Source organism: Perognathus longimembris, chromosome 5 (genome assembly GCF_023159225.1).
Source record: "Perognathus longimembris pacificus isolate PPM17 chromosome 5, ASM2315922v1, whole genome shotgun sequence".
In the NCBI taxonomy this organism is placed as follows: Eukaryota; Metazoa; Chordata; class Mammalia; order Rodentia; family Heteromyidae; genus Perognathus; species Perognathus longimembris.
This window is the reverse complement of record NC_063165.1, coordinates 3,364,006-3,389,210: the sequence shown is the minus strand read 5'-3', so window position 1 is coordinate 3,389,210 and position 25,205 is coordinate 3,364,006. Positions and strand designations below refer to the sequence as shown.

Below are 25,205 nucleotides of genomic sequence, written 5' to 3'. Positions count from 1 at the left end.
TTTAAATTTCACATGTGGATGCTAAACCTAAAGTACGCCAGGTAGTGATACGTGACGCGGGAGTCTCGGCATTCACGCGCAGCGAGAGCAAGGGAGGACACGCTCAGGCACACACGGAGGTGATCATGGACGATAGTTACCAAAATGAACTTGAAAAAAAAAAATGAGCAGGGCGGAGCGAGACCCGGGACCGCGGACAGCCCGGAGGAGCCTGCCGGCCGGTGGAGGAGGCCTTTGTCCCCTGAGGGCGAGGGGCTTCCTCAGCCCTTGCCACTGCAGCGCCCTCATCTGTGCCATCCTCCCACCCGTTCTGTGGCCATCAGCAGCCCAAACTCTCCGGTGCCTTCTCTTCGTCTCCGATCGGCTCCCCCCCCCCCCCAAATCTGTTGCTAGCCAGCCCTCGTGTCTCTCACCCGCCCTCCCCCTTCCTTGTTTCTGTGGCCAGCACACTCCAGGGAGTCTTCCTCCCTCCGCACCTGTCTCTTCCCGCCCCCCCTGAGCTTGATTTGTTCCTACAGCTCGGCTCAGAGGACACCAAATCGCTCACGACAGGGCAATCCGAAGCCGTGCACAGTGCCCAGAAAGCAAGAAATGAGGCGGTTTCTGTGGCCTCTAAGAATTGCATTAACCCTTCCTGTGCAGACAGGCTCCGGCCGCTCCCATCTTAGGAGGTTATGGTGAAATTTCCAACGAGAGGCCATCGTGGTGCCGTTCTCCCTTTTAACTGTAAAATTCAAAATGGCCCCCGTGTGGGCTCAGAAGATAAACCGTGGGCCCAGCAATAGCACTGACGGCTGAGTCTGTTTCACGGGGGAGCTTTGGGCCGGGTTCTCCTGGGGTCAGGGATGTACCTGGCCCTTCCCTCAGCCATTTCAAGGAGGTTGCTACAGAGAGGGGCCCACGGTGTAGAGGCAGGGCGCCTCCGTCTGCACAAATGCATCACACTGCATCCCGTCACGCCGCACCCCGCCACGCCGCACCCCGCCACGCTGCATTCCACAGAGCCCAGAGTTTTAGTGCTCAGTGCAGCTCCCACGGGCTTGTGCTCTAGGCCATCACCCGGTAAGAAGTGGGAGGGGGTGCTAGGAGAGGTCACAGTGGAAGCCTGGCCTGGCAGCAGATGCCTGTAAGCCCAGGGGTGGTGGGCATGGCTACGAAGCCAAAGGGAGCAAGACAGACATCCTGCGGGGTCACAAGGAAGGGGCGGAGCTGAGCCTGGGCGCAGAGGAAACTTAGACACGCGCATACAAGGTCAATGGCACACAATAGAAAGAGTGTGCTTGGAGCATCCGTGAGTCGAACAGACACGTTCTTATAGGTCAAATAACACAAGAAAAGAAAATCAAATGACTTGGGAAGCACTGGGGGAAATAAAGGACTTACCTGATTTATTTTTGCATTCAATATCATAGCCGGTGATGGGGCTGTTGCCGTCAAAGCCCATGGTCCACCTGAGTGTAATTGTGCGTGCTTTGACATCTTTGATCTCAATTTCAGGAGGATCTGGGGGCTCTGTGCCAGCAACAGAAACACCAGGGGTTAGCTCAGAGCGGCTCAGCCTTAGCCACCCGCAGTAACCAGGAGCATGGCTTGCAAAGGATTTGTTTGCACTGGGCAAGAACGGAAGCATTGGTTTATTTTTGCCCAATTACAGAGAGGAGTCATTCTAATTTTTTATGGACTTACAGTTTTGTGGGGTTTTTTTTTATTGTTTTATTTTTAGTGACATATTGGGGCTTGAACCCAGGGCTTGGACACTGTGCCTGAGCTCTTTTCTGCTTAAGGCTAGAACACTACTCCATGAATCTCCCGGTACTTTTCTGCCTAGGTTGGCTTTGAACTACAGCCCTCAGATCTCAACCTCCCGAGCAGCTAGAATTTCAGGTGTGAGCTGCGAGTGTCCAGCGAGACGTATGTGGTCATCAATCTGGAGGATTTAGGGGGGTCTCAGTTTTAGCTCTGCATCTCTCTAGATCTCCTTAGTTTTAGATCTCCGGGTCGGAGCACATCTTCCCCTCTCGTGTTAACCTTTTCTCTTCCTCCTGATCGCTTGGTGTGCATGCGGGTTCTTAACACTTGAAGAGCTTCACTCAGAGCTCCTGCCACTGACCCATCATCTGTCTTAATTCCTGCAAAGGCTGCGATGCCTAGGTCTCAGAGTTGCCCTCTGACCTTATGCTGACTTCATGCATATTCATGATTTCCCAAGACCCAGGGAGGGAACACACTGGGTCATACCAGTGCTGGGGCCGCATGCTTCCCTGAGATGCTGTTTTAATAAAAAAAGAAAATTCCCCTTGGTCCTATGTGCTTCATACCTTGCACTGTGAGCTGAATGATTCCGCGGTCCTCCCCGTAGGAATTGATAGCGTGGCAGGAGAAGAAGCCAGAATCTTCTCTCACAGTTGGCAAAATCTATGGGCAAAGAAGGAAACTCAGTTGTGCGTTACCGGGGATGAAGGGGAACGGCTTGGGGATTCGGACGTCCCTTCTGCTCTTCTTTGTACACGCGATGCACGCTCACACGTGCGCATGTGCACACACGCGCACGCACACATGCATGCATGGGGCTTCCGGGAGGAGCTATTTCAAAGGCGATCGTAGGCGCGGGGACGGGCAGGTGTGGCGTACACGATCCGTTTCGGCACACGCTTTGTGCGATCCCAGGCCGGCTCGTCCAGCTGGGTGCTGCGGTCAGGTCCGCCGCACGCAGGCCTGCCCGTGGCACCGTGCCCTAAACCCCGCAGCCAGACACCCATGCGCCCGACGCGGCCGTGGACGTGGCACGGAGGCGCGTGCGCGCAGGCGGGAGGCGTGCGGGTCCTACGCCGCGCTCCGCCGCTCCGTGGGGAGGCCTGAGGACCCTCACATCTCCGTGTCTGTGGAGCTCGGGGCACAGCTCTGGTCAGAGTGGGGGTTCGGGCGTGCTGCCACCCCGGGCTTTGGCTAGCAGGCCTCATCAGACTTCTGTGTGAGATGAACTCAGCTTTGAACCCCTGTAAGAGCACTGCCGGGGATCCCAACCGCGGGGCCTCGGAGCCGTTCCAACACATGTTACCCCGCCATTCACCCCCTACGGTAAGACATCATCGCTGGGTTGGACACCAACAGTGCTTAAAAATAGGAGAATACAGGGGCTGGGGATATAGCCTAGTGGCAAGAGTGCCTGCCTCGGATACACGAGGCCCTAGGTTCGATTCCCCAGCACCACATATGCAGAAAACGGCCAGAAGCGGCGCTGTGGCTCAAGTGGCAGAGTGCTAGCCTTGAGCGGGAAGAAGCCAGGGACAGTGCTCAGGCCCTGAGTCCAAGGCCCAGGACTGGCCAAAAAAAAAAAAAAAAAATAGGAGAATACACTTCCTCTAAGCTCTTGGGAACCTATGTGAATGACAGGCTATCTTTATATTGACTGTTTCTAAAGACACAAAATACTTTTCACTCAAGTACTTTTATCCGAAAGCCCATCCGTGTTTTCTTCTCATAGGAAACGAAAACATGAGAAAGCATAGGTGTTCGTTCCTCTAGAAGTAATTGTCATTTTAAAAGCCTTTTAAAAAAAAGGCATTGCAGCTGTGCTCTCTGAGATGTTATCACCCATGTGGTTATTTTGCCCCCCTCCCTCATTTTTTTTTTCAGTGCTGAGGACTTAACTTGGGGCCTTGTGCGAGCTAGGCAAGCATGCAAACGTGGAGCCACGCCCACAGCCCTGTTCCACGCCACTTGTGTGTGAGACAGGTTCTCCCTTCCCGCCCAGGCGTGCACCTGGACTATGATCTGCTCATCCCTGGCCTCCTGTCACAGTTGAGAAACCGGGTGCACGCCACCGTGCCTATCTTCTTTCCAACAAGAGGGAATCTTTCAGACTTTTCAGCCCAAGCTGGCCTAGAACCACACTCCTTGTCCCCCCAGCCTCTCACATAGCTAGGATAATTGACACGAGCCACCAAATGCATCTACTCAGTAATCTTTGCTGTACGGGGAGGGGGCGGGAGGGGGGAGAGGAACGGTCCTTCCCAATAAATGATAGTACATGATGGACAACTGATCACTGCCACGTGACAGCCCGTGTGCCTGGACAGAGGCTCAGAGCTGGTTGCCACCTGCTGGGTTTGTCATGCTGTTTACCTGTAGGGTAGAAATCACCTCCTCGCCCAGCTCCTTGGTGGACACAAGATAGCGGGCCATCTCCGGGTTAATGATCCTGTCTTCTTTCTCCCAGCGGACAATAATGGGCTTTTCTCCATGGGCTGAACAGCTCATTTCCTTCTTCTGACCCTGAGTGGCCAGGGTCGTGTTTGGATAGGAGGTGATCATGGCAGGAACTAAAAAAAAAAGAAAATCCAAAGAGAGGCAACTCATTCAGCAAAGCAGTGCTCTCAGTATTCCCCACCACAACACTCGGCTGAACTATGTGGAAGGAGACCTTTCTTTGAGACACAATTTATTCAAGGAGCTGCCAAGCAACAATCACAAACAATATTAAAAAAAGAAAGTGGCAGGAAAAACAACACTCGATTAAATGGGTCCCCAGCACGAAAGATGGCTGCCTAGAGCCATGTCCGTGGGCCTGCTGTTCTTGTCCTGTCCTGTTGGGGGCAGAGGTGGGTCACAGGCCTGGTTTATATCCCTGAGACATTCAGGCAAAGGATTTTCTTCTTCCTTATGCTCTTCTTTCGTATTCCCCTTTCTTCCTTATTCTCTTCTTTCTGCAAACATCTACGCTTCTTGCTTTGACTACAGAGGTGAATATTAAACTGTACATGGTAGGAGACTTCATCATAACGTGTTGATACCTGCATTGCATGTATGTCAGCCCTATCCAACCCTCCATTGCTCTTGGTTTTCCCTCCGTCTGCTTCTCTCCCACCCCCCCATTACACCTCCCTTGTAAGGCCTCCTGTGACCTTGTTCTGCAGTTTTGTTCACAAGAAAGAGAAATGATGTCATTGGCAGGAAGAGGGATGGGCGTGAGGTCATCCTGTGAAATGCCCATCCCGTGAGGGTTTTCTCTCACCTGTGCGAACCAGGAGAGACCCAGACAAGTCATCTGATTCCCGTCCTCTCCCACCGTGGAGATGAGATCCTCAGAACTAGATCCCTATTGTTAAACAATCCTTACAATCACATCTCATCATTAAAAAAAAAAAGTATTTGTATTTTTGGCAGGACTGGGGTTTTAACTCAGGGCTTGCTAGGATGGCTGTCACTTTACCGTTTGAGCCATACTGCCGTTTTTGTTGCCTGATTCTCCGGATTTTGCTGGTCTTCCTCGCTCTTAGCCTCCCAAGCAGCTAGGACGGACGGCAGGTGCGAACCACCACGCCCAGCTTCTTCTCCCTACCTCTTGCAGTTGTTATAAACCTTGTGGATCAAATCTTTATTCCCCTCTGTTGACCTTACGTCTCCTCTTGCCTCTGAGCTTCTCAATTTCCTCCGCAATTCCTCACAAGTTACTGAGTGGGGACCTTTATCTGTGAAGCCGCTTCAATTTCCTTCGCTTCCCCTAACATGAATCTGTGGCCTTCCATCCTGGACAATGGATGCTATGAAACCCCACCTCCATCCCACCAACTCCTGAGAACTCTGGGCAGCATATTGAAGCAAAACGCCTGCCCAAATGCATCCAAAACTTGCTCAAAAGTGAGGAAAAAAAATCCAGGGGCAAAACCCAAAAACAAACCAACCAAAGTGGGGGTGGGAAAGCGTGCGGCGTTATAGTGGTGGTGGTCTGAGCGGGGGGGGGGGGGGCTTCCCAAGCTGGGCTCCCCAAGAGACGCACTAAGTCCAGATCAAAAGGAAAAACACACCCGGCCAAGGGAGGCGCAAAAGACGGCGGCTTATATTGTAGACAGTGAGGAAAACCATGTATTCCCCCCCGGTGTGCAACCGGCCCCATTCCCCATGGGTGTCGGGGTGAAATTCATGTGAAAGAACAACAAGGAAGTGACTTTAATTTCGTAATAGGCCTAGGGAACTTTGAAAACAAACAAACAAAACAAAACGAACATAAACACGCTCTGGAAGACTGTGGCCTCCCTTCTCCTCCACTAGAATCTCCCCAGCACAAGCTCTGCCGAGCACAACCCCACAAGCCCCAACGGTAACAACATCCAGGAGCAGCAGTCTGGACTGTGTCGGGCACGCGTGGGCTTCGGTGGAGAGAGGAGTCGGATACGGATGATGGTGATGGCTACGCATAACAATGTTGACCAACTTTTAAACTCATGAGAGAGGAATGGGATATCTCTCAAAGAAACAGGAAGACTTGATGAGCACGCAAAAGAAATCTTTCCACCTGCTTTTGGCTTCATTTCCTCAATCACAAGAAGAAAGACTCTCTCCTGCCTGCAAGGCCAAGTTCGCATCTGTGTTCCTCCACGAGCTCAGCGTACAGCTTGAAATGGACGCAGGGTCTTTGCCAAGACCACAGGATCATCTCAAGCAACATGCTCGCTGGCTAGATAATATGTATGGAGTGACATAAAGTCGTAGTCTGAGATTTCAGCGGGGCTGGGGCAACTACCCACCCCAATATAAGATTATTTATAAAATTCAACACACACACATACACACACACACGTATAACCTAAAAACTAAATGCATAGAGTGTGTGATCACCAGGCTGGGAATGTGGCCTAGTGGTAGAGTGCTTGCCTCGCATACATGAAGGCCTGGGTTGGATCCCTCAGCACCGCATATATAGAAAAAGCCGGAAGTGGTGCTGTGACTCAAGTGGTACAGTGTTAGCCTTGAGCAAAAAGAAGCCAGGGACAGTGCTCAGGCCCTGAGTTCAAGCCCCAGGACTGGCAAAAAAAAAAAAAAAACCAGAATATGTGATCACCATATCTAATGTTGGAGCATTACCTCCCAAATATTTCTCCCAAATATTTCTCTTTCCCATCCATAATTGCTACCATATTTTTACACTACATTCTAAACTTTCTTTCTCTCTTTCTCTTTTTCTCTCTCTCTCTTTTTTTTTTTTTTGTGCCAGTCCTGTGCCTTGGACTCAGGGCCTGAGCACTGTCCCTGGCTTCTTTTTGCTCAAGGCTAGCACTCTGCCACCTGAGCCACAGCGCCCCTTCTGGCCGTTTTCTGTATATGTGGTGCTGGGGAATTGAACCCAGGGCCTCATGTATATGAGGCAAGCACTCTTGCCACTAGGCCATATCCCCAACCCTTTCTCTCTCTTTTGTGACCATACTGGGGCTTGCACTTGGGGCCTGGGTGCTGTCCCATGGGTTCACTACTAGTTTTTTTTTTTTTCCTGGTTAATTGGGGATAAGAGTCCCATGGACTTTGCTTCTAGGGCCGGCTTCAAACCTTGGTCCTCAGATCTCAGCCTCCTGAATAGCTAGGATTGTAGGCGTGAACCACCGGGGCCCTGTGGCTCTCTACGGTTTCTAGATCACTCTTTTTGGACATTTTCTATAAATGGGCTCAACCAGTGTTACCTCGCTTATGTTATCTGTCTGGATTTTTTTCACTAAGCATGATGGTTTCAAGCTCATGAATACTGTCATGGACATCAGTGTTGTCTGAGGATATTCCGTCATGGAGACGCACTGCACCCGCTCCCTGGTTAGTTCACACGTAGTTTGGCTATTACGAATGATGCTGCTATACAATCGTAGGCTTGCTGTGTGCATATAAGCGCTTCATTTGCCACAGGTCAGCTTCTAGGGACGGGTCGACAGTGTCAGACAGAAATTCCGCGTTTCACATTGTGACCCTTCCCTTCACTGTTTTTCCCTCCTGCACCCACCCATGAGTTGCACACACAGTTCATTTTCAACATGATGTCCAGTGAGGACCACTGTCGCATTGGTTCACCCTCTGTCCCTCCATTTCTGTGTTCCCCTTGCCCCTCTAAAGACAGAACAACAAACAAGACAAAAAGCCCACTAAGAAACAAACGAACAAAAACCCCCGGAAAGCAAAAACAGGCAATGCTATCTTCACCACCAACAAACAAACCTTGCTTCCAGTTCCTGGAATTCATTGTGATGAACATTATTTTATATTATATGTTCAGTGGCATAGCGGCCTGGCGGTAAGGTCCTCCTCTCGTCTCTGTGTGCGAAGATGTTGCCCCTTCTGGGAATACTTCTGTGTGCAAATCTGCTAACCAGAGATTTCCCTTTTCTCATACGAGTCAAGAACCATGTCATGATGACCAGAGGCTCCAAAACTACTAAGAGCGACCTAAATACCAAAACTGTGAGGAATCTTTTGATGACCTAGGCACAAGAAAATAATTTATTCAGCATTCTGTCTCAAAGCTGGAGAAGAGGAATCAGAACCTGGGAGGCTCACAACGAATTGATCTTTGGAAGGTGACCTCCTGGTCCCGGCCTGATTCGCAGTAGGGACCCTGGTTCCTGTAATAGCCTCATGCCCAGCAAAATAATACAGAAAAGGTGGCCATGAGGGTCTGCTCCGAAAGCCAACCATGTGTAATGGTTCACAGTGTCGCGGGCTATCTCACCCAGGGATCCACGCTGCACAGTATTTGTGCCAAGGAAAAAGACATCTGTAATGTGGGAAGGCATGGAAAAAAGACCAATTTCCTTTGAGGACATGGCACGTGTGACCACCTGGTTTCTTCTCACACTCTTTTCCACATCCCGTGAGTACGCAGGACTGAAGTGCGGGATTCGGCAGCTGGTGAAGCAAAAGCAATGAAATCAACCAGGCACCAGCAGCTACTCAGGAGGCTGAGATCTGAGGATCATGGTTCAAAGCCAGCCTGGGCAGAAAAGTCTGTGAGAGTCTTATCTCCAATGAACCCCAGAAAGCTGAGCGTAGAGCTACGGCTCAAGTGGTAGTGTCAGATTTGGGTAGAAAAGGTAGCTAAGTGACAGCAAGGCCCCAGTACCTGCACAAACACGGCATCCCGGCCTCCAGAACGTGTTTTCCGGCCTTTCTCTTGTTAGATGATCACATAGAGCTCTGTTGCCTTCCGAATGGAAGCAAGAGCTGAACTGCATCATGGACCTCTGAATTTCTTGCAAAACCTGTTTCTCCTTTTAGAACATTTCCTGTTGGATGCAGGCCCCATCAGAATGGGGAGTGTCATTCATTTCTTTTTTAAACTCTATTTTCATCCCTTTAAGGGGTTGTCTGATGGGGACACTCTCCTGTTGCTTTCCCTCTGTCTCATTCTTTCTTTTGCTCCCTTCTTCCTCTGTCCATCCCCCATCCCTTCAGCTTTGTCTGTTCTTCCTGAGTCCTCTTTCCCCAGCTCCCTTTCCTCTTCCTGTGCCGTCATGGTCACCATTCCATCGTAACAATAGTAATGGGCTTCACGCACTCTCACTGTGGGTGGGCTAGCATCTTTTCCACCCACCATCCCCGCAGTTAACTGTGCAAGGACCTGATGGGGTAGAAATGATGGCCATCTAGAACGAACCCACAACAGATTCCTAGGTGCAATTCTAAGTTGATTCTAAATGATACTGTGTGTGCGAGAGAGGAGGGAACAGCATCTTCACCACGCTTGCTGGACTGACTACGTATTAACAGATGTCTGTGCAGATGCCCAGAGAGATGCCAGGCCGCCAACACCTGTTTGGAGTGGGCAAAATTAAAAATCAGCATATAAGGGACTCTTTGGATTTATTTCAACCTGATATCTTCTCTCATGTCTCCTTTTACTTCCAAGTAAGGAAACAGAGAGTGCGAAAGGCTAAGACTGCCAGAGATAAGGCCTGTGCCTCTCTTCTGTCCCTCACCCAAAGCTAGGTTCTTGATGAGAGGTTTATAAGAACCAACACCAACACGAGAGCAGTACAGTCGAGTGATCTTCACCAGTCCCTACATGGATGGCTCACCCTTCCCTTCCCATTCTCCCTTCACCTTTTCAGGATCTGGGAAAACCCATGGGACACATTTCCTACCCCCTCACCCGTGTAAATAAATAAATCAACCGTCCCTCTGCATCCTTCAGGTTTCTGATTATTTCACAGCCAGGATCTGACAGCAACAGGTGTACTGCCAGAAGAGATCATTCTTGGTTCCATTAACCCACGATGAGATAGAAGGGAGGAGAGGAACTAGCTGAAAGACACGAACGTGAGGAATGGGAGACAGAGCAGGGAATCCCAGGGCTCTGACCGGTGGCACAGAACGTCTTTCCTACCCCTGGCAGACAAAGAGGCCGAGGTGACCCCCCGGTTCACAGTGTCTGGCTATGGAGCTATCTGGCTGCCTGACTCTGTTCTCAAGGTCAGAGTGTCCTTGGATGTCCCCGTGGCTGGAGCTGAGTCCGGCGGGGCCCCTTGCTTTGCTCCGCCTGTGGCACGCCACGTGTGCGCAAGGAGCCCGTGTGTGCCCGTGGAGACCCTCACTTAGAGAGACACACGCAACGCTGGGGACGATAGCTGTCACCTGGGGCGGCGGCACACACATGGACCCCGCCCTGCGCGATTCTGCTCGATTCCGCCCCATTTCGCTCCCCGATGCCATCATCTTCCCAAACCCCTGGACGTCCCCGCTCCAGCCCCCGGCGCCTTCGTGGTTACAGACTCAAACGCACCCAGGATTTGGTGTTTGGTGATTCCTTCTTTTACACAGCACCCTACTCCCCCCCCCCCCCCCCAGGTTTCATCCACATTGCTGGATATGCCAGGATGCCCTCCTTGTGAAAGCCCGAATAATAGTCCAACCAATGGAAAGACTGCGCTTTCTTTACCCATTCATCTACAGGCGGGTGAATGGACGTGAGGGTGGTGGTTGTACACGGATGCTGCTGTGATCTTGGTCCTGCGTTTGCAGTAGGAACATGGATTGCAGTCTTTGCTTGATTCCCTTCCAGCTTCGCAGGGGCTGAGCACCATGTTCCGTTTGGGAGTTCCTTGTGTCTCGGTTTCCTCCTTGTTCCCTCATCTACAGGCGCGAGGAGAGCCGCAGCCCCCTGGGCCTCCGACGGGGGGCGGTGGGGGGGGATTAGTAAGATTGTGTCAGTGGAACCCACCGAGGGCCTCCAAGAAACAGAGCTAGATTATCACTGCTGCAGACGCAGAAATTCCTCCTGTCCAAATACTTATTGTTCATAAAAGTTTCAGCAAGTGAGACCACATACCAGGCCGCTCTAATCCCTATAAAGAGAATGATTTTCCCCCCACTAGGAATTAATAAGTTCTGAGCACGGACTAAAATATCCTCTCGGCTGGGTTATTATGCTTACATAATGAAGTTACTTTGATTATAACCATTAATCAAATACATGTTTCTCAGCTACAGTGGGCTGTGTTTGATGTGAAGGCTGAACAGGAACGACAACATCTCCTCCGGCAGCCGGCCTGGCCGGGGTCTGCTGACCCCGATTCCCAGCGTCAGGGCAAAGGCAGAGCGTGTTCAGGGCTCCTATTATATTCACCCTGATGAGGTCTCTGGTCGCATTATTGGAAGAAAGTTGATTTATTTTGCATGACAAGCATGAATATTAACCAAAAGATATTATTAACCCAGTAATTTCCTCAGTTCACACAGAGACGGGCACAGTGTTTCTTCCTGCTTTTCTTTTCTCGCCTGCCCGAATACACTGACGTCCTAGTTTACCCAATAAGAGCTTAAAATAGTTAGGCATAAAAAAAGGAGAGAAGAAAACAGCAAGTAGATTTGCCCTAGACTTGGATTTTTTTTTTTGCCAACAGTGACAGCAACACGAAATGAAAAAATAATACGAAAATAGATGAAGAAAAATTGGGTAGGTTAGGATACCAATGAACAGCTGCGCGCCTTCTGTTTTTTTGATGACATTGTCAAGGAACTTGCTGTATAAGACATTATTCTTTGCCAGGTGCAGGTATCTCACGCCTATAATCCCAGCTATTCAGGAGGCTGAGATCTGAGGATCGAAGCCAGCCCAGGCATGAAAAGTGCACGAGATGCTTTTAAACGCCAGTCTCGTTAAGTGGTTGTGCAAAGGAGTTACCATCTCACCAAGCGGTTTATGAGTACGACACATCTTGATCAACGTCACCCATTTCAGCATTCTCACGACGCCCTTTCAATTCACCACAAACGTCTAGAACTGGAGCCAGGGCTCCAGTGCTAGCCTTGAGCTACAGAGCCCAGGAATTGCCACTCAGGCCCTGAGTTCAAGCCCCAGTACTGGCACAACAAAGAGCAACATCAATAGCATCCTTCAACAGCGTTGGGATAGTAACCGGAGAAAGACAAGGTTGCGCCGCCGACGTGCCGGCGGGCTTTCCCCCAGCTAGCCCTTTCCTCCTCTTCTAAAGCTCGGTGGCCAGATCCATGGCTTCACACACCTTGCACACGCTAGGCGAGCACTCGGTGGCTCCAGCTACGACTCTCGCCCATCACCGCCGCCACCATCATTTGTGGGACAGGGTCTCAGCACTTTCCGAGTATCTGAAATGACAGGCATGCACCATCTTGCCCAGTTCCATTAGCAAGCACCGTCAGGATGCAGCTTTCGGGAGGAGAGCCGTTTCCATGGAAACAGGACCAGCCGTTCCCAGGTGACTTAGGGGCGGACGGGTAGAGCAGTCAGGCCCTACGCCGTGGCCTGTCTTTTCAGCGAGGGTTTTATATAGGCAGACCGTCGTGGAGAAACAGACCGGGTGAACCAGGCAACAGGAAACATTTTATGGTTGATGGCTTAAAACCACGTTCTGCTAAAATACTGGGTGCAACTGCACAAGCCCGTGGCTTCCTAAAATTCTCCATGGGACCACCCCACCCCCTCCCCGCCTCTTTCTAGTATCCCAAGGGGCTTCCTCCATCCAAGGTTCTTCTCCAAGAAGGAAGGGCCCGTGCCCACAACTTCTGTCCCACTTTTGGGCTTAAGGATTTCCTTTTCTAAAGCTATCCTGGCCACTTAACTCTCTGTGTTGATGTTCATGTTCTAAGGAGAAACGAACGGACGTTCTCTTCACTTCGTCACTAACATGTGATCTTACTCGCATGTGTGGGATTCCTGGAGAGTTTCCATTAGATTATGTGGGTCCGTATCCTGTCTCACTGGATGAGTCGTTTGACCTTGGGTCAAGGACGTAAGACCCACAGGACCTAAGACAACTTCCCGAGGAGTGAGTCGCGAGTGAGTTGAAGTCTATGGCGAGAAGTTTATCAGTGTTTGGTCTTAGAAAAGGAAGACGGAGAGACATCCGGGGATGGCTGGCGAACCACACCGCTAATCAGGGCATCGTTGATGACGGGCAGCCCTCGAGAGGTTTCCCCCGGGGCTCTGCAGAGCCACATCTGTGAGCTGAGCAGGCCCCTAACTGGGGGACTCGAGGGCTCGACACGAAGCGGGGAGCTGCCGGGAGGATTCAGCCCCCCGACGACGACGAGGCTGCGGGCAGGGCAAACGCGGGCGGCCGGGGGCTCCGCGGCCCTGACCCTAGCTAGACCCTTGTGCTTTGATTCCGTTTCCTTTCCCTTCAATTGGCGGAGGCGGGAGAATCTCGTGGAGTTATTCAAGTTGGACTGCGGCTCCGTCCTCTTGATCTTGGTCTCCCAAGGAGCAAGGGTTCCCGGTAGGACCCACCTTGCCGGGTCACTTCATCCTCCTGAGAGGTGATTTGTGCCGTCGGCCTGTAATCCTCGCAGCTCAGGAGGCGGAGGCCACCTTCCCTGTGTGGCTGTGCCCCCTGGCAGCAGGGCAGGAGAAAACACTGGGGGAGAGAGCCAAGCGTGTTAGGACAGCCCGGTGGGTCAGGGAGCTCAGGGACCCTCAGAGGGCTGAGCCCCGCCCGAGGGGGGGGCAGACCCCAGGGGCGAGCTGGGGCTTGCTCGAGGAACGGGGAGGCCCTGGCCACCAACATCTCCTGGGCCCTTTTCACATGGCTTTTTGCTTGTTTGTTTTGCCAGTCCTGGGCCTTGAACTCAGGGCCTGAGCACTGTCCCTGGCTTCTTTTTGCTCAAGGCTAGCACTCTGCCACTTGAGCCACAGCGCCACTTCTGGCCGTTTTCTGTCTATGTGGTGCTGAGGAATCGAACCCAGGGCTTCACGTATGCGAGGCAAGCGCTCTACCACCTGGCCATATTCCCAGCCCCCACATGGCTTTTGGGATGCACAGTAACAATGCCTGTATGGCAACGACATTGTTTGTTTTTTTAATGTGTTTATAGAGGGGCTGGTGGCTCACACCTGTAATCTTAGCATCTCAGGAGGCCGAGATCTGGAGATGGCATTTTGAAGCCAACCGTGGTGGGAAAAATCCATGCGACTCTGACTTCCCATTAACCACCCAAACTATTAAAAAGTCAGCAGTGGAACTTGGGCTCAAGTGATCGAGGCTGGCGGAGTGATGAAGCTGAGGGACAGCACCCAGGCCCTCAGCTGAAGCTTTAGTATTGGTACACACACAAAAAACACGTGTATCAATGTCTGTCTCTCTCCTCACTCATTTTGTGTGTGCTTAAATGAATCTACACATGTGTATCAGGATGGACACAACTCTAAATAGATTAAGGAAGAGTGTAGGTGATGGTAAATAATGAATAACATTTTATTATTCACTACTTCTATGTCCTAATCTTTTGTAACAAACACACATTCCTTTCATCGGCAGAAAAGAAACAAAGTGATTCTGCCGTTTTGAGAAAACAGTAACAACCACAAGAACCACACAGGCGGTTAAGATCTCAGCACATAGACCCCATTCAGATGCTGGCAGGTCTGTGTCCTGAGATGCCTGTCCGTCAGGACTGACCCAGCTTCTGGGAGCTTCGTTCCTGGTTTAACTGGGCACCAGCCTTTCACGGCAGCCAACGGCAGCGAATTTCCAAGGGCCGGGCACGGAGGGCGGCCCGCCCGCGGCACTGGGGCCCCACTGGGCTCGACACGTGTCCTCACAGCTCGGCGTCCTGCGTGCCTTCACACGGCCGGCGGCCGGGACCCGGACCTGGCGTGGACAAGCTGGAGGGAGCCAGCACCTCCTCCCCGACTTAGAAGCGCGGGGACCCCTCCGGCGCGTTGAAGATGTGCAGACAGACTTTCTGACCCAATTCCTTCCTGTTCCAAGGTCTAGGCTAACCCCGGTGACTTTGCTTCGGGTGCGGGGCACAGACGCAGCAGCCGGCTGCTCTGCCAACCCCTCCACGCATCCATCCAAGATGGTCAGGGGATCCTCGGTGACAAGAGGAGTCCCTCCGCCGGCAGCTAAGGGGAGTATCCCCAGACACGGGCAGCCGCGGCGGCAGGGTCGGAGCGATTGTGATTTCTTTCTGGAAATTTAAGGGCAAGGGAGCCGACAGCGAAATGAAGGGGTATAGCGCTGAGAACTTGCAATCAGGATTAATTGGAGGGGTGCAGCTCCGTGGGCTCGGAGAATCTGCCCGCAGCCACTTGGACAATGAGTGATCTCCCCATCTGCTCCCATCGCTGGGAACTCTGGGAGTTGGTTGCTATGGTTGACAAAGGGCACCTGCTTCAGCCTTGACAACAGCCTTGGCAGGAGGTTGTTAGGGAAGCAGGGGGAGGGGGAGGGGGAGGGGGGAGGAGGAGGAGGAGGAGGAGGTGACACGGGGCGGGCGGCTAACCCTGGATCTGCTCCAGTGCTGACAGGCTTTGAGCCAAGTGACGAGAGCAAGTTGGGAAAGGGTGAAGAGCGACGTCTTGCTTTCTAGCCTTCCTACTCGGGTCTGCATCTCCCTCCCTCTGTCCAGTTCATCCGTTGGGGCGGTTTCAGCAATCCGGATGCCCGAACCACCCCGTCCTGAGCAGCCTTCTCACGGGCTGGACGTCGGCCAGCTTTCCCCAGCGGGCCGGCCGGCCCTTCCCTCCCCCACTCAGCCTGGGGAGAACGACACGAGGCCTCCCTTCCTCCTCCCTTTCCCGTGGCCCAGCGCAGCCTTAGACAGGTTCCAGATGTCCAGAAACAACTCGGGCCCTACTCCATTTTGGTCCGCGTCCACACAGCGTCATTCCCACGACACTGTGATTGCCAATCCCCTTGCTGTTGCCTTGGCTCAGTCCTGCGCCGATATTCCTGTGCTGGAACGAGCCACGGAGCGGTGGCCACACGGTTGTCTGGTCCCTTCCCGTCTCTCCTGGCTCCTGTCCGGTCAGTACCTCTACTGAGCACTGCTCCCGGGGATGCCCTTCCAGCCGCTGTCTTCTCTCGCTGCCAACCTGGGCCCCCGCCACCTACCCTGAGCTCAATGCCTCTACCACTGAGGCTTACGGTTAAAGACGTTTTATTTTGGTGTTGGTACTGGGGCTGAAATTCTGGGCCTGCAGCACCCTTCCTGAGCTTTTTTTTTCTTTCTGCTTTTGCTTTTTTTACACAAGGCTGGTGTTCTACCACTTGAGTCGCAGCTCCACTTCTGGCTTTTTGCCGATCAACTGGAGATAAGAGTCTCACAGACTTTTCTGCCTGGGCTGGCTTCAAAAGGGAATCCTCAGGTCTCAGCCTCCTGAGTAGCTAGGATGGTAAGCGTGAGCCCCTGGTGCCTGGCCTTTGGACATGAATATAAATGAAACTATTTATTTTGAAACAGAGACTTCACCGGATGTTGCAAAAATAGCGTAGAACCCTCTAGGCCCTTCATCCAGCCCTTGAATTGAAATGACATAATTGTGATGCAACGTCGAGAGCAGATAATGAACACTAGAACATTACCAGTTAGCATTATATCCTTCCCTACCTGGATCAAGTTATCTGTGCCTGGGTGCACACACGGGCACGCCTGCTTGTGTGTACACAGTTCTATTGAGCTCTATCCCATTACAGAGTCAAATAGCCACAATCAAGACACCAACGTCTCGGTCGCCACTGAAGAGCTAGCTTCCTGTCGCTGCCTCTGTGCTCTGTGCTCTGTGCCTCTGTGCACGAGTTCCAGCGCAGCCCCGGGCCCCTGGCAACGGCCAATCTATGCAATCCCGTGCCTGTAGCGCAGGGAGTCTCCAAAGGAGGCTATTCACAAGGTTCCAGGTGTGCAGATGCGTTGTTTTTTCTTGGCAAGTGGCGTGTGAATTCATGATAACGCGTGGACCGGAGACTGGTTTCCAACTAGCTTATCGCTTGAGGAACACGGGGCCATTTTCAGGATTTGGCTTTGATGAGCAGAGCTTCTGTGTGCGCTCCTATCCAGGGCTGTGTTGTGAACATGAGATTTTACTTCTCTGGGGAAAACGCCCACGAGTAAAATCTCTGGGCCACCCAGTAAACTGTGTTCGGTTCTGTAAGAAACTGCCAAGCTGATGTCCAACATGGCGGTACCACTTCCCTCGGCCACGTGGGAGAGAGCGGTGTCCGTCCCTGCCACGTGAGAGAGAGCCACGTCCGTCCTGCCACGTGGGAGAGAACCGCTCCTGTCCTCACTACCATGCAGCATTACCACTGCTTTTCCTTCCCACTGTCTTTGTGTCTGGTGTGGCATCACCATTAGGATCCTGAAGGTGACAACCATGACGTGTCCCGTGTCCATCCTAGGGCGACTTAGCCCCACGGTGCCCACAAAACGCCCACGTGTGGCACGTGTGCCCTCTAGTGACCCAGTCCCATGTCCACAGATGGCTGCATTTTATGGGGGCTGCTGTCACACTTGGCAGTCACAATCTGTAAATTCACATCTTTATCCATTTCTCCTTCTTTCTAGTCCATCATAGTCCTTCAGATCTCTCTCTCTCTCTCTCTCTCTCTCTCTCTCTCACACACACACACACACACACACACACACACACACACACGGTCTTACAATTGGCCAACAAGGCCCGGGTGACTGCCGGAGGGGCCCTTCTTTTGTCATTTGACCCCGATAGCAGCCTAAAAGGCAAATCAACCCCACTCATTTCCTGCAATGAATCTAATGACGTTAAATTGCCCAGAAAACCAGCCCGGTGCCACAGGGAAGAGACGGTGAGGGAGGATCAGGCTGGAGAGGATGGAAGGTGCCACAGGTTTAGGATGTTTTCAGATGCTGCCCACCTGTCTCTTCGTGGACCAATCAGCAGCAGTGCCCACCCCAGCCACACGCTCGGCCCCTGTTTGGTGTCCTGTCATTTTCACAAGAGATGAGCATCTTGTATGATGTGAGGCCTCTACCGTGCATTGCACCGTGGAGGGATTGATAGGCCTGGCAGTAGGACATGGTTTTAAGGGTTGATATTTTCCACTTAAATTTGTATCCCTACACACGAACTAAGTCGTGAACCCTTTACAATATGATACATTCTATTCTAAGCCATGGGACTCAGAATGTAACCCTCTCTGGCATCAGGGCCTTTGAAGCAGTAATTAAGGTCGGAGACCATCCTATACTAGAGCCCGCCCTGGACCCAGCCAGGAGATTGCTAATTATGTCTTCATGGCAGAGATAGAAGGAGGAGACCCAGGGACACGGAAGAACTAACTCTGGGGACACTGATTTCAGACCTCCATGCTCCAGAACCGTAAAATGACCGGCTTCTGCTGTGCGGTGTCACTCAGTTGTGGACATCCGTTATGGTATTCTTCCTTTCCAATAAAAAAAAAAAAAAAGCCCAGCATTTCAGTCTCCCATAGACCCTGCGTGTCATTCAGCCAGCCATGGGTCAATAGTATTTAAAAAAAAAACAACTTCTTTATTGAGCACGCTCAGACTTTCTTCTTCTTACACTGCATAACAACTCCACACACTGCATTTACTTGGTGTTACTAGGCTGTCTTCACAGCAGAGGATGTACGCAAGTGCTCGTCTAAGTGACGCGAGTGTCCTTGGATTTCAGTACCTGTCCACCATGTCCTGGAACCAATGCCCTATGGTTACAAGGGGGTGATTAAACACACACACACACACACACACACACACACACACACACACTTATTCTATATTCATCACTCTCCAGCGTGATCTCTGCGTGAGCATTTTTCTGAGGCCCCGTGAGACCACAGGCCATTATCTCCAGACTGACACTAAGAAATGGTCTTCGTAGGCGGACGGCACGAAAGCAAGCGCCGGGAAGATGGCTGCCACTCAGAGCGGCAGCTCCAACCGTCCTGGCGGCCGCCGCGGGCTTCGCTGACCGCTCACAAGAGAGCCGAGGAAATCGCGCGGCAGCGTCACTGAGCCTGCCCACCACGCGGCCCGCGGGACATGCCCTCCATCCACCCCCATCCATCCCCGCTCCAGGACCGGGCTCCCGGCATCCCGTGAGACACTGGCAAGGCCCGCCAGCCAGCCTGGTCTCCGTGGCAGCGCCCTCCTGGGAGGAGCGGCCGTCTCCTGCTTTCTGCACAGAGCTTCCTTCACTGGCGAGAAAAGCTGGCCGGCTCCCTGGAGGTGACGGCCATTTTCTGGAAAGGAATGAACTGAGGCTGTCACTCCAAGGGAAACACAGACAGTGGGTGTGGGCCATGATAAAATTCAGGCCCCGGTGGCGCGGTTAGAAGGCAGGAAGCCTGCCCCCCGCCCCCGAGCGTGGATGCCACATGCCTCTTTGATATTTGCCCACTTTCCAGGTCACTTCGGCGGTGAGGCTGAATAATTTTCAAGATCATTGCAGAGTGGCATGTGCCAATAGCCCGCATAATTAAATAAATGCCTAGTTTCTCAAATCACTGTCCGGTGTTACCAAAGCATGCATGTGTGAAAGATGGATAGATTTTTACGAGTTTTACAGACTTTTTGTTGGTGGGTTTTAATGTCACAGGGAACTAAAAGGATCCTGACCAGTGTGGCAGCCAAACTCTAAACCAGCGGCTTGAGAAAGAAAGTGAAGGAGGATGGCTTGCAAGTCCACCAGGTCTGCGTGTGAGGATGGCGTCAGGGTTTCCCTGTGGACGTCTCTGGAATAAGGGTCCATGCTGACAACGAAGCCCCATCCCTGGAATGTCCCTTGCTGTGTTTGCCCTCCTGGCATGCCCAAGCCTCTGGGCCGTCATTCCGCGTAGCCGAGGCCTCTCTGCCGATTGGGTTCCGCTTTCCTCTTCATGGGTCTGGGCTCCCAAAGATGCCCTTCCAGCTCTCGGAAATATCCACGTTTGCCTGCGTCATGAGCGACCAGTGGGCTCCGTGGTGCAGGCGGAAAGCCAACCCACCCCCGCAGGGCGGCCATTCTCCGGCCTCGAAGAGTGTTTTCAAACACCCTCACCCTTGTGCAATCTTCACGCGCACACGAGCGTGCGGGACACATCTACCGTCCCCGTGCCGTCGAAATGCATTTTCCCTGTCATGTTGTCCATCAGGTGTCGCTGCCAGCATGAGCTTGCAAAGCACCCTTCAGCTTTTCAGCATGGAGGGAAGGTTGCCTGTGAAGACTAGAAGGATTTCTGCTATGAGAGTGATGGTAGCTTTGTGAACAAGTTTAAGGCCACGCTTCTACCTCCTACCTGCGGAGACACGGGGGGCGGTCACGTCCAAGGCTACTCACAAATGCCAAGAGATCACCGAGAAACCCGCCTCCAACGGCACAGTCCACGCGTGCAACGCGTTGGTCACAAGGAAACAGCGTCCACTTACTGAGTGATTTAGGCACACCAATTCTTGGACTTCTACCTGACAACCCAACGGGTTCCTTCATCGTCTCTATTGTACGCTTGGGGAGACTGAGCCCTGGGGGTATGAAATCTAGGGTAGAGCTCAGAATACAAAGCTTCCTGAGGCTCGGCTAGGTAATGTGACACCTACCTAGGATGAGAATAACTCAATTTATGGATGGTTATCTTCTAAGTTATGGTCACGCCCAGAAAGCTCTCGTCAGTCAGATAACGGGAGGGTTTTTAAAGGAAATCACAGAGATGTAACTTTTAAATATGGCTTCATGTGAAAGGAGTGAAGCCTAGATAGAAAAGTGATGCAGTGAAGAACGAACTGAGTTTATAAATGAGACCAGACATTAATCAAAAATCCCTTCCACGTACTTCTTCAAACTGGATAGATTTATACATAGCATAACAAGATTTATAAGTTAAGCTAAATGCTAGAGAGAGAAACAGACTTTAATTGATGTCCATATAAATGTTTAAAACAAAAGTAATATTTTAAATAATTTTTCCTTCCGCTCAAATCTGCCTGAGGATGGTTTTCTACAAATCTTGAATTCAATGGGCTTAACTTAGAAAATAAAAGTTAACTAAATCAAACAGCACCCAGGTCATGAGCTAGGAGAACTGGTCTACCCTGAGCTTCTATCTCTTCTCTCAAGATGCTGGGCGCTCGGTCTCCCCCAGTTCCAGGCATCCCTGAGCTCAATGGGTATCATGACTTAGTCCACAAGGAGTGTGAATAAAATCGCACACAGTTGCTTTCCTTCTTGTGAGCAGCCAGCTCCACCGGTAATTCAGTGGTGTTTGGGAAAGTCAATTCCCCAATACTAATTTTAAGAACTCACTAGAGATGACACCCAAGAGAAAAGCCAGCAGAGCACCCATTTTTCTATCATTTGTGGTGATGAGGGTACATGGCTATGGAAAGACCTGTCATTCTTGGTGATGATATTATATTACATCGCTGGGATGTGTGCAGTTGGAAGTTTGGCCTCAAGCCGGGCACTGGTGGCTCATGGCTGTGATCCTAGCTACTCAGGAGGCTGAGATGAGAGAGACTATCATGGGTGGAAGCTAGCCTGGGCAGGAAAGTCTGTGAGACTCTGATGTCCAATGAATCACAGAAAAAGCCAGAACTGGTGCCGTGGCTTAAGCGGTAGAGCGCTAGCCTCGTGCGAAAAGAGCTCAGGGGCAGCACCCAGGCCCAGGGTTCTAGCCCCAGGACTGGAAAAAAGTAAAAACAGAAGTCTGACCTCAGCTGAAGAGGCAAAGGAAGGAAGTGGCTCAGCCCGGGCTTGCAGCCCAAGCACAGCCCGGCAGAACCCAGGGACAGAGCTCTACCCAGGCCCCGCTTCGCACAGCCCCGGTGTCCTCAGGTGTCAGTGCTCTAGGCCTTGGCTTCCATTTCCGAGGATAGGTCTGAAGGAAACATTTCCTGCTTCCGTGGACAGAGGTACAGGCCCCGCCCCGGCCTCTACAATGGCACGCCTGTACAAGGGAGTCTAAAACCTACCCCTTCCTTAAGTACCCGAGCTGCTGCCTACATGAGTGTGCTCCGGAAGTGGCAGCAAGCGCAGGTGTCACTTCCTCACCTCTAGGTGGGTGGCCCCGGAGAAGGGCATTCAGGACATTTAAATAGAACTCCGTGCTTTGAAGTCCATATTTTGTGTCAAAACACGTCAAAGGAAGGGGTTCTCAGAGCCTTAACAAGTTCAGATTGTCTCAATTCTTTGCTGCAAGCTCAGAGAACATGGATTTTTGTTCTTACTAGAGTACCCTCAAATGGTCAACTAAGGAGCTGTGTTTGGGATTGGGAACTGGAGAATCTCGCCTTGGAGCGTCTGGAACCTGGATTCTTTTGTTGGTATTTTGTGCCTGTCCCGGGGCTTGAACTCAGGCCCTCGCCTTCCGGCGTGGCTTTCTTCACTCAAGGCCGGTTGCTCTACCACCTGAGCCACAGCTCCGCTTCTGGCTTCTTGGTGATTTCATTGGCGAGTCTCGTGGACTCCTCTGCCTGGCTGGGAACCTGCATTTTTAGTGGGTTCCCTTTTCTATCCAGGCAGACTGGCTTTGCACACATCAAGATACACAAGTCCAGATGGGGGGAGAGAAAACGAGCTAGATCTAGGATCTCCTGTCCGCTAGATCCAGGCTCTGGGTGGCGGGATACTGGACGTTTGGGGGTCATCTGGGGTTTCCAGTGGCTACAGAGGATGGATGGACGACTTTGTCCCCTGGGTTCTGGCTGGTGGGCGGGCCTCGGCCTCTGGAGGGAGGAGGGAGAGACAAGGAAACGTGGCCATGTGCCTTCTAACACATAGCTTTTACATGAAGCAGATAGAAGCGGCCCTGGAGACTAATTTCGTAGGGGGGCGGGGGACGGGAGCCACGGGAGGTTCTCGGTTCAGACGCGAGGGAAGGGGGGCTTGCGCAGGAAGGATGGCGTCGCCCTGCTCTCTCCCTGCAGGACCGCCGGGTACGGCCCTGCCAGGCGAGGCTGAAATCACCACCCAGCCCACGCTGCCCCCAGCAGCTCCCAAGGACGGGGGGAGCGCTTCTCCCGGAAGAGGGGGCGCGCAGAGACGGCAGAGCCACCCGTGCCGTTTCCCCGCGGATTCCCAGCGTGAAGCGCACGGGCGGGTGAGCTCTGCCCTGCCTCCCCTCATGCCTATCTCTCCTCCCCTGTTCCTCCCTCCCCCTTCACCTGTCCCCCAGCTGCCCGGCCCGGTCCCATGGGGCAGGGTGCCCATCCCCGACACACCTGTGGCCCGCGCAGACGCGTCCGAGCCAGCTGAGGGTTCTGGTTTCAAGCGCCATCCCGTCGTCTCTGCAGTGGATTCATTCTCCTCACCGTGATGACCTTGACTGCACGACCTTGGAATGTAAGCTTGAGCCATCGCGGGCGCTTGGCCCGGTCGTGTAGGTGCTTCAAGACGCCGCCCTCTCGGGGGACGCTTCTGCTAGACGGCCCCTCGCCGAGTGGCGTGCACTGCTTTTTCCATTCCCTCTTACGGCCAGCCAGCCCGGGCCCTGTGGGTCCCCACGAGGCCTGGCGGTGGCCGCCTTGGTCTCCGCTGCTGGGCGGCAAGGGGTCCCGTGCACGCCCAGCTGCCCTGCCCCCCTCCCCCGCACCGTCTGCCTCCTGGGATGTCCCGGGTGGGCGGGGGAGATGGCCCACTGCTTCCCGGGCTCCCGGACTCCGTGGCCCGCGCCCCTTGCCCCGCCTCCTCTCCGTCGGGCGGGACACCGTGCGGCGGACCCAGGTCAGCCTTACACACTGTACAGTTCCGCAGACGGGGCGGGCCCGGGAGAACTTCTGGAAGACGCCGGTCACGTCAGGAAGGGCCAGGATGCAGGCCCGGGAACCGTCAGCCGCCTTCAGTGGCTCGCATCGGGCGGTTCGGCAAATCGCACCCAGCAGCCAACCGTAGACTAACGTCTCTGCACGACGAGACTCCCTACACTTGATGGGGAGCCGGCGGGGGGGAGGGTGGCGGGGGGGGGGGGCGTGGGGGGCACGCCCGGCCAGGGACCCCGGCAGATTGTGTCGGGGCACCTGCGCTCCCGACGGGTCATTTGCTTTCCTCAGCCCCGTGAGACGTGCCGGCCGATGGAGGGGCCGGACGAGGCTGCAGGGTGCCCGTCCGTCACCAGCGAGGGGGGCGCGTAGGCATCCCGAGGACCGAAAGGACCGCCGGTGTCTCAAGTGCGCGGGCCCCGCCGGGGTTGCGCCCCGTCGCTCAGGGGCCGCCACGTGGTGAGAGTCAGAGCCGGATGGTCCCCCAGTGGAGCACAGGATGAGGATGCGGGCCGTTTGTCAGACACAGCGCTCTGACGGCCACCGAGTACGAGAGCAATCGCCAGCGCCAGGATCAATAAAAGACCTTTTGTCCCTCGACACCTCCTCCTATCGCCCCAACACAATGGAGCAAGGGACCCCGCATGAAAAGGCCGGGGCGGGGAAGAACATCACAGTTCAGATGGGCCAGCCGTTGCCCCAGGGAGAGGCAAGAGGAAAGCTGGGAATACAGAGGAGGGCAGCGACAGGGGAAGAGAAAACAACGCCACTCACACGGATTCCCCACGGCGACTCCCTCAACCCACTGTTCAATACGGCGGACGCGTGAAAATTCACAACTGATGGCGCTAAGTGCACCGAGTGAGTGTTCACGCCGCGAGCTTTTCCAGACAGCGGGAGCACACGTCATGGCCGCCCACGGACGGTCGGGACACACGGCCGTCGTGGAGGCTCTCAGGGCGGGGACCCTCACCAGAGCCAACACCGTGTAGCTTGGACTTGGAGCCTCCAGGCTTGCGCACTAAAATGGACGTCTTTTTCTTTACAAGCAGCGCGTATAGCATTATGGCGATACCAACTGGACCCACGCAAAGACAGAAATCGAAGCGACAAAGCGTTGCTTATCCCGTCCCTCTCTGTACAGACCGCGAGACCGTGGACGCGAGCGTGTCTGTCGGGCTTCCTAAACCCCGCGTGGCCTTCGGGTTGCGTTACTCGACCCCCTGGCGGGTCGCGTCACGGTTCCGGCACTCAGCATGAGCTAACGCGCAGGTGGGCTTTGACGGGCGGAGGTTCGTGTTCGAGTGCGCTTGCGTGGGCGGACACACAGGTGGACACGCTGCGTGGGGCGGGGAGGCCACTGACTTAAGGGTATGGACACGGACACGAACAAATCAGGCCTCGGCACCTTCCATCGTCCGCTGCCTGCACCCCGGTCTCGGCCTCAACCACGGCGGGAA

At 53.3% G+C, this 25,205-nt stretch overlaps 1 protein-coding gene across 1 annotated transcript in view; it reads right to left on the bottom strand.

The window, feature by feature from the left end:
• The window catches only part of Dscam (DS cell adhesion molecule), a 305,816-nt gene that overhangs the window by 87,470 nt on the left and 193,141 nt on the right, over positions 1-25,205 (bottom strand). The window contains exons 12-14 of the mRNA XM_048346574.1: positions 4,126-4,322; positions 2,319-2,415; positions 1,384-1,512 (exon numbers count right to left, since the gene is read on the bottom strand). Coding sequence (XP_048202531.1) covers positions 1,384-1,512; positions 2,319-2,415; positions 4,126-4,322 — 423 coding nt within the window. The remainder of the gene's footprint in view (positions 1-1,383; positions 1,513-2,318; positions 2,416-4,125; positions 4,323-25,205) is intronic.